The following is a 13,844-nucleotide window of genomic DNA, read 5'->3' as shown; positions in this document are numbered from 1 at the left end:
CATGTACAGGTTTTTGTACGGATGTATTTCTTTATTTTTCTCGGGTAAATACCTAGGAATGTGATTGCTGGGCATATGATATGGGTATGCCTATAAGAAAGTGCCAGACGGATTTCCAAAATGAGGGGTCCTGTTGTGTTCCCAGCAGCAGTTATGGGATTTTCAGCAGCTCCACAGGCATTTGGAACTGCAGTGTATTGTTTAAATTACAGCCATGCTAATAGGTTGCTAATAGCCATCCATAATTACACCCTTATTATGGATGTAGCTTGCATTTCCCTGATGACAGATATATTGAGCATATTTTCATGTGTCCATTTGCCATCCATATACCTTTGTTGGTGATGTGTCTGGTCTCACACTTTGCCCATTTTTGTTGGGTTGTTTGTTTGCTTATTATTAACTTGTGAGGGTTCTTTGTATATTCTGGATGCCAATTTTTTTATCAGATGTATGTTTTGCAAATATTTTCTTCTGGTATGGGCTTTTCTTTTCACTTAATTAGAAGTACTTTCAAAGAGCAACAGCATTGTAATGTTGATGAAGTCCAGTATGTCAATGCATTTTCTTTTACAACTCCTGCTTTTGGTGTCAGCTAAGAAATCTTTGTCTAATTCAAGGTCATAAATTTTTCATGTTTTCTTTCAGAAGTTCTAGGGTTTTTGTTTTGATAATCACATCTATAATCTATTTTGAGTTAATTTTTGTATATGATACAAAGTATTGGTCAAGGTCTGTTTATTTTGAAAATGAATGCTCAATTATTCCAAATCCATTTATTGGAAAGGCAAGCTTCTCTCTGCTGAATTGCCTTTACACCTTTGTCAAAAATCAATTGACCATGTGTGTGTGTGTGTGTCTATTTCTGGAAGCTCTATTACTATTTCTATTGATCTTTGTTCTTATCTTCTGCCAATTCTGCAAAGCTCTCATTCTTGTAGCTTTATCATGAGCATTCAAATCCTCCACATTTGTTTTGCTTTTGCAAAACTGTTATGGTATTCTACTTCCTTTGGCTTTCCATATCAATTATAGGATTAGCTTGTCAATTTCTATGAAACTGGGTTTTTTTTAGGATTACATGGAATTTATAGGTCAATTTGGAGAGAGTTGACATCTTTACATTATTGAGTCTTTCAGCCCGTTAATACAAAACATCTCTCCATCAATTAATGTCTGATTTCTTCAGTGTTTTATAGCTTTCTAGGCACATATTTTTTAGCTTAATCTGTAAACATTTCATGTTTCTGGTGCTTTACTGATACTTTCTGTTTTGCTATTTTCGTTTAGTTTCCAATTGTTCATCAGCAGTGAGTGATATGGGAACACCTGAGGTTTCACGCTGACCTTGTACCTTGCTCAGCTCACCTGGCACTAGCATCTTCTGGCAGATTCTGAGATGGTCTGCGTGGTCATCATGTGTCTGCATGTGGAGACAGTTGCATCTCTTCCTTCCAATCTGCATGCTTTTAATTCTTTTTCTCTTTTTGCCTTATTGTGTTGGTTAGGACTTCTAGTCCACTTGTGCACAGGAGTGGTGAGAGCACAAATTCTCACCTGTCCTCCTTCGCAGAAAACATCAGGCATTCAGTATTAAATACAGTTTTAGCTGTGGCTCTGTCACGGATGTCCTTTGTCAGTCTGAGGACGTCCCCTTTAATTCTGAGTTGAATTACAGGATTGTTTTTTAAAAAAAAAAAAAATCTAAATAGATTTTGAGTTTGACAAATATCTTGTCTACATGCATTAAAATGATCATGTCATTTTTATCCTTTTGATAAAGTAAACAACATGGGTTTTCTAAGGTTCAACCAGCATTGCATTCCTAGAAAAAGCCCTATGTGGTCACGATGTGCTGTCAGTTTTATATATTACGAATATTGTGTTAAGGATTTTTGCATTTAAGTTTATAAAATACACTATTCTATAATTGTTTTTCTTTGTAATATCAATTTGGTTTTTGTATCAAAGGGATGCTGACCCCAGAAACATAATAATAACATTAGCAACATTATCGCTGCTTTTATTTTCTGAACAAGTTTATTTCAATTTGGTATTATTTCCTCCTCAGATATTTGGTAGAACTCCCACAAAGCTGTCTAGGTCTGGAGTGTTCTCTGTTGGAAGGACTGAAATCATGAATTCAATGCTTTTAACACAGTGCTATTCATGCTTTCTGCTTCTTCTTGAATGATCTGAGGTAGCTTGTGACTTAAAAAGAATTTGTCTAGTTCTTCTAGGCCATTAAATTTATTGTCATGAAGTAGTTTACAATCTTTTCCTATTAAAGTTCTAGTGTTAAGATCTGTAGTGGTGCCCTGTTCGCCTTCTTTACACCAACAGCCTGTGTTCTTGTTTCCTTCTTATTCTCTAGAGCCAGGGGTTTTTCAATTGTATTGTTCATTCTAGAAAAAACTTTTTTCTGGTTTCGTTGATTTTCTCTATGTTTTTCTGTTTTTAATCTCTTTGATTTCTGCTCTTATCTTTACTATTTCCTTCCTTCTGCTTGTTACAGGTTAACTAGTTCTCCCTTTTCTAGTTTCTTAAGGTGGAAGTTTAGATCACTGATTTGAGAACTTTTTTTTTTCTTTTTGATGAAAAGATTTATGATCCAGTTTCTTGGCGACTTTGAAGCAGATAATACATTATTGTTTACTATTATCACCATGCTGTCCATTAGGTCCCCAGAAGGAATTCGCCTTATAACTGCAAGTTTATGTGCTTGGACCAGTAACTCCAGGATTCCCCTTGCCCCTGGCAACCTCCATTCTACTCTTTGTTTCTGTGAGTTTGGCTTTTTTAGATTCCACATGTAAGTGAAATCACATGGTATTTGTCTGTCTGTGTCTGACTTATCTCTGTTAGCATAATGCCCTCTAGGTCCATCCATGTTGTCACAAATAGCAGGATTTCTTTTTTTCTCATGGTTGAATAATATTCTGATATATATAGGTAGATAGATATACACACACATTATATTATTATAAAGAGATATAGTTATATATATACATTATATAATAACATAATGTATAATGTATATATATATAATGTATAATGTGTATATATATAAAACTATATCTCGTTTATTCACTCATCTGTAGATGGAGATACGTAGATACTTAGGCTGGTTCCATATCTTGGCTATTGTGAATAATTCTGCAATAAAAATGGGAGTGCTGATATCTTTTTGATATCCTGTTTTCATTTCTTTTGAAAATATGCCCAGAAGTTGAATTGCTGGGTCTTATGGTAGTTCTATTTTTAATTTTATGAGGAAACTCTGTGCTGTTTTCCATGGTGATTGAACCCACTTACATTCCCACCCGCAGTGCACGAGGCTCCCTTTTCCCCGCCCCCGCAACCTCTCCAACACGTGTTATCACTTGCCTTTGTGATAACAGCCACTCTGACAGGAGTGAGGTGATCTCTCGTAGTGGTTTGGATTTGTATTTCCCTGATGATTAGTGATATTAAGTATCTTTTCATGTACCTGTTGACCATTTGTATGTCTTCTTTGGAGAGATGTCTATTTAGTTTCTCTGCCCATTTTAAATCAGATTGTTTGGGGGTTTTTGTTTGTTTGTTTTTTGTTATTGAGTTGTATGAGTTCTTTATGTATTTTAGATATTAACCCCTTATCAGACACATGATTTGCAAACATTTTCTCCCATTCTGTAGCTCTCACTGGCCGTTTCATTTTCTTGATTAATTCTTTTGCTGAGCAGAAACTTTTTAATTTGATGTAATCCCACTGTTGGTTTTTTCTGTTTTGATGTGTGTTTTTGGAGTTATATCCAGAAAATTGTTGCTGAGACCAGTGTCAACGAGATTTTCTTTATGTTTTCTTCTAGCAATTGTATGATTTCAGGTCTTATGTTTAAGTTATTACTTATGTAAGTGGTGTAAGACAGGTTCTAATTTTATTTTTCTGCATGTAGTTATCCAGTTTTCCCAGCATCATTTATTGAAAAGATAAATTTATTATCCGCTCCCCATTAACTGTTTTTAGCTCCCTTGTCAAATATTAGTTGACCATATGTGCAGGAGTTTGTTTCTGAGCTCACTTTTCTGTTCCATTCGTCTATGTGTCTGTTTTTATGGCAGTACCACACTGTTCTGATGACTAGAGCTCTCTATGATAGTTTGAAACCAGGAAGTGTGATGCCTCTGGCTTTGTTCTTTCTCAGGATTGCTCTGGCTCTTCAGGGTAGTTTACAGTTCCATAAATATTTTAAGATTGTTTTCTCTATTTTTGTGAAAAATGTCATTGGAATTTTAATAGGGATTGCATTGAATCTATACTTGGCTTTGGGTAGAATGGACATTTTATATTACATTTTTATATTTTATATTACATTTATATTAATTCTTCTGATCCATGAACATGGGATGTCTTTCCATTTGTGTCTCTTCAATTTCTTTCATCAAAGTCTTGCAGTTTTCATTGTGCAGATCTTTTACTTCCGTGGTTAAACGTATTCCTAAAGTTTTTTGTTTGATACTATTATGAATGGGTTTATTTTTTTATTTCTTTTTCAGGTATTTCATTGATAATGCATAGAAACTCAACTGATTTCTGAATGTTGATTTTGTATCCTGCAACTTTGTTGAATTTGTTGATTAGTTCCAAGAGTTTTTTGGTAGTCTCTTAGGATTTTCTATAAAGACAATTTTACTTCTTCCTTCCTGGTTTGATTGATTGATTGATTGATTGATTGATTGATTGATTTGCCTGATTGCTTCACCTAGGACTTTCAATACTACGTTGAATAAGAGTGGTGAGAGGGGGCATCCTTGTCTTGTTCCTGATATTAAAAGAAACGCTTTCATCCTTTTAAGGTTGAGTATGATGCCAGCTGTGACTTTGTCATATATGGCCTTTATTATGTTGGAGTATGTATGCTTCTTCTATTCTCAATTTGTTGTGAGTTTGTTTATCTGTTTGTTTTTCATCTGTTTTTTCAATCATGAAGGAATATTCAAGAAGGGCCTGTGCCTTGGAAAGCACTGTGGTTCCAGTGGAGTCTGGTGAGCGCTCACTGGCCCTTGCTCAGGTATTCCTGGTTGACTAAGGATCTGTGGGGTCACCCAAGGAAAAGTCTCCTCCAGGGCATGAAGCAAACCTATAGGGATGTGCACCCCATGTGGCTCATCTGGAGACATGCACGTAAAGGCTGGTTTTCCCTAGAAGTTTGCTCAGACTCTACAGATCTTACAGAAAAAAAAAAAAAAAACACTAAAATTAAAATGGGAGATCGTACCTCCAGGGCCAACAAGCCCAATGACAGTCAGCCTCCCATTAATGCTAAGATGGCCACGATGAGGACGCCTTGGTATTTCTAAATTGATCTTTTTGGACACACAACTAGAAAAAGCAAGCTATAAAATTAGGAAAACATATTTAATTGGCCTCTCAAAGTTTCAGAAAGGATTTAGATAAATGGATCAACCTAAGATGTTGTTTAGATGCCAACCCTGTTCTTTGGGGTATTAAAAATGGCTGTCCTTGTTTTAAAAGGGGGGAGGTCATTTGGAACTTGACTTGTCAAGGACAGATATAAGTTAAAAAATGCCACCAGGGCAAAATTTGGATCCAACTGTTCTTTCATAAACTAGTGAGTTTTTCTCATGGTTAAAAGATCTGTTTGTGTCCATCTGTGTGTGTCTATATATGAATATTATAAATGTGAAATAATTTTCTACTTCCAGATGGTATTGCTAAAATTAATTTAAAGGCAAGAGCTTATAAAATTGGGTATTCTAAAATTCTTAGAAATATAGAAAGTCACTGAAATGCTTTTCAAGTTCACATTCTCCAACATTAATCCTTAGTAAATAAAAGCTAGTTTAAGTTTGTTGGTTTAAGAACAGACATGCCTTTTGAATTATTGATAGTAAATATTTGTATTTTACCCGGGTTTACAAAAATAAGTTCATGTTAATAATTGACTTTGATCTCTACAGAATATGTTTCTAGAGGTTGTAAAATGTCTTCATAAATTTGCCAAGTTAAAGAATGCTCATTGCTTACTTCTTAATATTCATCAGAAATTGAGGTTTTAAGGGTTAAAATCTCAATACATGTAGGAATACCTCTGCAGTTTTCTAGAAGGGTCTCTGGAATACCTCAAAAGTTTTGTTTTTATGTTAAATTGTATAGGAAACATTGTAAAACAAGTGATGAAAAACTTCTAGGTATATTGCGTGGGCAAACAGTGGCTGCAAATTAAACAAATAAGGCTATGGAAAACCCAAGATGGCTTTGCGGTTCTTCCCTGCTCCCTGGCAAGCGCCATTTTCGTAGTACATTTAAGCTGGACTTAAATTGGATGAAAGAACTTATGAGCTGACACTCCTGAAAGGAGACATCTTACACTATTGCCAAGGCTTGATAAAGTCACATCAAGAAAATGCCAAACAGGTAACCACTTCCTTTCACAGGGAGCTCCCAGGAGACAAAGACTTTAAAGATCACTGACTGCCACCTAGAGATTCTGTTTATTAGAAAGGACATCAAATAAAAGACACTCTCCGGCTTGGTTGGAAGGGACCTTATCAGGCACCTGACCACAAGCAGACATCTATCCTTGTCTCCGACACGCGCCTCGGCCTGCGACAGGCATGAAAGGCTCCGTGAGGACAAGAAGCGGCCGACATCACAGTTAGACTGCGAGCCCACGACACCGGCGAGGCTCGTATCCCTGCCGATGGATGTTTCACTCCGAAACCAACTGTTCAATTGTCTTTACCTGCCTGCTAATGATATTAGTCACAATAATTACACTTGTTCTTTGGGTTTTTCTATATAGTCCAACTGGTTATGATTACTGAACATGTGTAAGATGACTGTTAACGTCTCTTTTGATGGCTTATGTAAATGCTATACTAGATGCTAAATACAGAAAAAATGAGACAGAAGGCAAAATTCGGATCAGGACAGCTCACAGAATAGAAATGATCCAGAGAGGATTTTCACAATGAGGGCCCTAAGACTTGACTGCCTTCCATTTACCTGCCTTCCCCTTTCTGGGAACAATTCAGCCTCAACTCACATCCTGTGGTTAGAGTATTGCCCCCTCCCCAATGTCCACTGTTTCAGCAAAACAATGTCAATACTGAGACCTCCTAGGAAGGAGCCTTCCCAGCCCTGTGAGACCACACTAAACGAACAAAAGGCTGGCCATCAATGCACACTTCATACTGATTTATGACCAAAAGGGTGAGTTTTGGATGAGAAAATACCCTCAGCAGGTGATGTGATCCTCAGTTCCTCCCTGGGCCGCGGTGGGTGGTCCTGTCCCAGGCCTCCAACCTCTTCAGTGAAAGGTGTGAAACCAGCTCTGTCCCTGGTTCTCATGCGTCTAGGTTAACACACCTCTGAAATACCGGAAGTAACACCCCTTGAAGGGTATTACCCGCCTCAAGAGAGCACATAGTCTTAACTCCCCTGTAACCCACCCCACCTGGCTTTCTCCTACCTTCACGTCAGCTTCCTTATGCTCCCTCCTGAATTTCAACTGCGTAAAAGACGCTGCAGAACTCTCATTCTCTGGAGCATCTGAGATCTGGCTTCCTGGCAAGTGTTGTCAATTTGGCTCAAATAAACTCCTACAAAAATTCTCTACAGGACTGGACGTTTCTTACATCAACAGCTTCTTCAACTAAATAGATATTTGGCGTGTTCATAGCATGAGTTTCTAAGAAGAGGATTAAGATATATTGCAAAATGTCTATATAATAGTCAAAAGTGAGCCGAGAGGTATAAAGTTCACTTAAAGATTTTGCTGGAACAGCTGAACCGATTTTACTGGTTTTTGAACTAAATTTGCTAATTATTTTGGCAACAGTTATTTCCAATGCATTGGGAAACTAAAATATTATTTTTACATATACCAAAAGAGCCAGCTAAAGTCATGGAATCCTTGTATAATACATGCTATCTAATCATCTTTTATTATCATTAAATGAAATAGGAAACATAATCATCTTAGTGTAAAATGTTTATAAATGTATGCATGGATGATGCTCATTCAGATTTTAATAACTCAGTAATGCCTCATTACGAGGACAGAAGGCAAGTTTCACTCAAGAATCATTAAGGCCCATGAAAAATACAAATCGTTGAGTTGTTCTTCCTGACTTATTACTAAACAAGACCCACAGGAAATTAGAATACATCAGGTAGGCAGAGAAGAAAACAAATAGATCTCCTCAACTAGTACTGCATTATCCACGGGAGCATGTCCTATTACTAAATTTTAGAGACACATATTGAAACAAGCTTGGTAGGTAGGAAATTACAGGAAGATAATGTAATTCTGAAGTCGTAAAATATTCCATAATGGAAGGTGTTGCAAGATAATTTTGGCACGGGCAGCATTTGCTTTTATAATATGATCACATGTTAAGGTGATCTTAAAAATCAATTTAAAAATTCGCAAGACGATTTTATTCTCCTGTTACTATGTAAGTTTACTACACAATCTTTCATCTAGGGATGACTTCATGGGAGTCTGTTCCAGGACAAATGTTCTTTCAGTTCACTAGACTCCTAAGATAGAACAAAATTCATCTCCCAAACAGTCTATTTTTATAGACCATTGCCAGTATCACCCCAATGTGGAGGCAAAATTCACAAAAATCGTACACGTGCCTGTGTCCTGCAGAGCTCTGCTGCTGCGTGTACCTTTCGCCACGCAAGACACCGTTTTTAAATGAATTGCCTGATCAATTAATGCCCCTATTGAGAGCAACCACTAGAAGATTTGGTCCAATTCTAAAAATGCGGCACCAAAAATATGATTCTGGCATATTCCTTCAGCCATCTCCTCATCTTAAAATACATTTCATACCCCAAAAACATTGTGAATAAGCTACCCAAAACTTAATTTCTTTATAAAAAGGAGTCATGCCTATGAAAAGAAGTTATACTTTACTGAAAGAATTTAAAATAATTGTTTCATTAAAATGACAAATATAGTTTTCATACCTAAAATGAACTAACTTGTGGCTAAAGAAGAAAACAGCACACTGTCACCACTATTTGGGCACCAACCTGGTATGGTCTGAGGTGCTAACACCGCGGTGGGGAGCGGCCTGGAGGCAGGAGCTGGCCTGGACAGAGACATGGCCACTTGATTTGCCACTAAATGAGGCTTTTCGTACCCATGGAACAATCTTGATTCCTCGGGATAGATCCACATTGAGTCCAGAGCAAAGGAATTATTTAAAAAGATCTGTCCAAAAAGAAAGCAAGTATAACATTTAAGACCATGCGCATGGTAAAAGCTAAAGACGACTAAAATATTTATCTTGTCTCGCATTGATCAAATATCGGACAGTCTGTACGTGGGGGACTCTATGAAGGCCTCACCCTACAACTTAAAGACCCAAGGGGCTCCAATACTAATCACCGTCTGGACAAAGTTGTCTGGGCTGGTCTTCAACTATTGACTTGGTTAATTCAGCCCAGCAGCCAGTTTACAAATGAATCACCCCAGTGAGGTAAATGGTGCGGCACAGACAAGTCACCACATTACATTTGTTTCCGTTTTCAAATAAACAAAGTATAATCGGTAAATTTGAATTCAAAGGCAAGATGAGCCATCAGAAAGATGAACACAGAGAGCAGTAATAGCAAGAAAAACTCATGCTTCAATTTTATACTTCAATTACATAATGTTTAAGGCTATTTATCGATAAATTGTGGCAGATTTAAATTTTTGAAAAGTAGATTCTCATTCACCATTGAAAAATTTATATTGTTCAATGGACTCCAAATATTTTAAGCTAAAACAAAATGACCCCCACCCCACCCCACCCCCATCTGCTGGTGTTTTGAATAGACCGATCGTATTCCAAAAGGATTTCTCTTTAGATCTAGATGGTCAATCTATTGCAATTAGAAAATAGAAAATACATTGTTTTCTGTTGTTATGGAAATACCCAACAATTTAATCACTAAAGACCATTTATCCAATTAAACTACTGCATTTTACCTTATAGTTAGGTATCCGTTTGTCTGTCCAGCTTTTCCCAACAGGGTGAGGAAGAGCAGGTGTGCAGACATGTGGGAAAACAGGCACCAACTCCACAGTGGAAGAGGGGGACAGTCCTACTGATGGAGAATGGCCACCGAAGAGCCACTGAAACCCAAGAACAGAGGGGGGAACGCTCGTTAGCCGGTAACAACCAACTCTACTTTGCACCAGGAGATGTTGGGGTGGCTGCTTTTTAAAGGGGGGGAATTTTAAAATGTATGTATATGATTATGAGAAAAATTCCCTCTGCATTCAGTCAAGAAAGGCCACACATTTTCACAAAATTTAAAAATGTCCAGGTTTTCGTATCTGAATCCTCACAAAGCATTACCCACACTGCGTTCTTCAAGGCTGAGAAAGAACTAAGTACAAAACCATGAGAACGTGCTAAGAAGTGGGTCTCGGCCCCAAGACAATGAATGAGGAACCACAATGGAAAGTGAAATGCTAGGCATCCTTTTATAATTCTTGGCTTCTTTTTGTAAGCAAGCAGAGAGTTGTATGTTATAATATTCCTTTCAATATAACATTTTGTATTAATTATACCTATCATTTTAAAAACAAACCAAGTAATATTTTAAAAATAAAGCTAGCTAAGAGGTTAAGATTCAAAGTTTCCCAAGGTTCACAAATGCAAACAGAGTTCAAGGTAAAGAAGATGTAAGTGAGCTTATCACATAACTGGAGATCCAGGCGCAGAGGAAAAGAGCAAACCCTGAAGGGGCGGGCATTGCGGGCACACACAGTATCCCTAATTAAAAATAACAGAATCTTCACCAGTGAGAACTAATCAAATCAAAGCTCAGTGATATTGAATGCTTCAACAGCTATGTCTTTTAAAATCACAAAAGTGTTTCTATTTTCTGTTACGTGAAAATATTCTTCTCGTTCTAAATATTGTCACTTAATAGAAAACATGGAGCACAAAAAAATATTTAAAAGATTAATAATAAGGTTTTAAAAAATTGTTTTTTAATTTACAAGGGGAAAAAATGCAGTGTTCTATACGGAGGAAAAAATATAGATCCTTGACGTTATATACCTCTAGTGGCAGTGCTCTGATATAACAACCCGTCCAAAATATTGAAAAAGCTACCAAGGCTTATTCAATAAAACCCAATATGAACTGCATCACACATCAAAATACGATATCCAAGACTGCATATGTGATGTATCATTAGGTCTACAGAACAATTTAGGAGGAGTTTAAAAACATCTTTTAGAAAAGCTCACAAGATAATATTGGAATGAAATTAATTAAATGGTTATTCTAACATACTACTCATTTGAATATGCTAATGAAGACAGTCCTTGGAATAAAATACATGTTATTCCCTGATTTAAATGCATCTGCATAGTTAGATAGCAAACAATGGATCTTGCCAAAACCAGCCTGCCTTGCTCTACTGCACAGTTAATCAAAGGTACAGTGACTTTTTCTTTTTAATTCCAGGTTTTAAACGCCAAAGTATGCTAAAGTGAAATATGGCATTAGCTAATTAGGTGGGCTCAGGCGGACGTAGGTTGGGGTGGGAGAGGCATCACCGGTTAACGTTTCTTAATATTAAAGGCAGGATTTCCCTGCCAGCTTCCATGGGTTTGAATTCTCTTAAGCATTGTCCTGAGTCTATTTTCACATTTTTAAAAAAAGAGAGAGATCAGAATCAGAAATAGCTATTGATTCCCAGTTTGCTTTTCAAGTCTGGCAGAGACTGTAAAAGTATTAACTTCTCTGCGATAAGTCGGCCAAGGTGCGCGGCTGCAACGCTGGGCTCTGGCGGCGGCCACTTCAGCACCGCGCCTGGACAGCGACCCCGGCCCCAGGGAAAGTTGCAGCCAGGGCGGCCCCAAGTCTGGCCTCCCTGGGCGGGTCTCTAAATTGTTCAGCTGAGAGACCGCGAAGAAATACCGCAAAAGCTGCCTGAAGGCAGAACGGGACGTGGAAGCATGAACTTTGTTGCAGATGCACGGCTGCCAGGCTGCGCCCTAATGGTTTGGGGAGCCAGGACCACGCCGGCGGCGGGGAGGGGAAGGTGGGAGCAGGAGAGCGCAAGCTCCAGGGCCGGCAGTGGGGAGCCCGGGGACCCGGAGCCGAGGTCTGGGACAGGGACACGTTACCTGCCCGCTGAGCAGGGGGTGGTGCGCGGCGGCGGCGTGGTCTGGCGCAGAGGACAGCGGCAGCAGAGGCAGCAGAGTCTCGCCTGGGGCTTGCCAGCCGGGCAGCCCCGGGAGCAGCGGAGCGGCGGGGGGCTGGGCCGCGGCCAGCAGCACGGGCGGGGGCGCGACCCCGGCTCCCAGCCGGAGCAGCCCGGCCGGACCGGGGACCATCCAGACCCAGGGCGGCGGCGGCGGGTCCGCATTCATCGGCCACAGTAGAGGCTGCCGCCGCCGCTGGAGCCCGGCGCCCACCAGCATCCTACATCCCCGCGCGGGCGGCGGCGGGCCGGCGGGGGCGCGGGCGCCGGAGCGAACTCACTCGGTTCCGCGGCGCAGCCGCTCGCTCCGCCCCTGCCCCGCGCGGGGAGCCCCTCCTCCCGCCCGCCGCTCTCCCGGGCTCCCGCCCGCGCGCTCTGCGCACCGGCGCCTCTGGACCACTGTGCAGGCGGCGGGCGGGGGCGCGCGGCCCGGAGGGCGCGCCTGGCCGGGATCCCGGGCGGCCCTGGAGGCCGCCGGCCCTTGTGGACGGTGCGCGCGGCACGGGAGGCACGCACGGCCGACCCAGAAGCCGAATCCACACGCAGCGGCGAGCGGAGGCCAACGTGGCGGCGCACGAGCCGGCAGGTCCTGTCGCCGGACAGGGCTGGGGGCGCCAGCCAGGACCGCGCCAGGTCCGCTGTCTGCCTGGCTTTACTCAGGTCAAGGGCGCAGGGCCCCGAGGGATGCTGGTTGCAGACCCTGACGCTAGGCGGCACTGGTTGCCACTGCGGACGGGCCGATTTCTCTGGGGGAAATCTGCCCAACACTTTCCTGAGCCCGCAACGGTCCTCTGCCCCGGCGGCCCCTACCGCACGCCGCAGGCAGTTCGCCTCCGGGCCTTTGCACAGGACGTCCCGCTTGTCGCTGGGATGCACACTGTGAACTGTTCCTCGGTTCCCGCCGGCACAGGACTGCGTTCCTCCTTTACCCACTACCCGCGGCCTCAGGTGCCCGCGAGCCCCAGGGCCATGGACGGACCCTTCCCCCGGGAACCCTGGCTCGCCCCAGAGCACAGCCTTCGCCTGCAGAGCCGCCCAGCGCCTGGCTAAGCGCGGCTCACGCGCAGTCACCGCCAGGCGGCGCGCGTCCCAGCTACTCGGGGGACCGCCCTTCTGCCACACACGGGTCCCTGGAACGCGGGGTCTCCTCCTTAGGATCCCCTGCCGGCAAAAGCAGCTCTGAGACCTAGCCTAGCCGTGGGCAATTCATGCTGAGAGCAGGACGGAGACTGCGCCCCTGGGCTAAGGAAGTCCGCAGGTCGCTCAATGGGGAGTGAGGCGTGTGTTCATTCCCATGCTTGTATGAAAAGCCCACCCTGACCTGGCGGGAGAGCGCGCACCCACCCTCCTGCACCCACAGACACACCTGAGACTCTCGGAACCGCCCTCCTGAGATCAACCAAAGCGCCAGAGTGCTTTCAATGTACCGCTAAGGTTGTTTCCTCATAATCTAATTTGTTTACTTTCCTCCTGGCCTGGCACGCTTTCTTTTAGATCTAGGCATATGTTAATTTGCATAGCTGGCATCTTCATATTTTCCTCCATGCAAACCATTTTTCAATTAGCAAGTTTATTTCTCTCTTTGATGCAAAAGTGCTGGCAAGATTTT

At 41.6% G+C, this 13,844-nt stretch overlaps 1 protein-coding gene across 1 annotated transcript in view; it reads right to left on the bottom strand.

The window, feature by feature from the left end:
• TCERG1L (transcription elongation regulator 1 like) overlaps positions 1-13,227 on the bottom strand; it is a 138,317-nt gene extending 125,090 nt beyond the window's left edge. The window contains exons 1-3 of the mRNA XM_019728270.2: positions 12,159-13,227; positions 9,999-10,145; positions 9,056-9,236 (exon numbers count right to left, since the gene is read on the bottom strand). Of these exons, the coding sequence (XP_019583829.2) occupies positions 9,056-9,236; positions 9,999-10,145; positions 12,159-12,455 (625 nt within the window). The 5' untranslated portion in view covers positions 12,456-13,227. The remainder of the gene's footprint in view (positions 1-9,055; positions 9,237-9,998; positions 10,146-12,158) is intronic.
• Positions 13,228-13,844: the final 617 nt, after the last annotated feature.

Source organism: Rhinolophus sinicus, linkage group LG07 (genome assembly GCF_036562045.2).
Source record: "Rhinolophus sinicus isolate RSC01 linkage group LG07, ASM3656204v1, whole genome shotgun sequence".
Lineage (NCBI taxonomy): Eukaryota > Metazoa > Chordata > Mammalia > Chiroptera > Rhinolophidae > Rhinolophus > Rhinolophus sinicus.
This window is presented reverse-complemented; position numbering and strand designations above follow the sequence as displayed.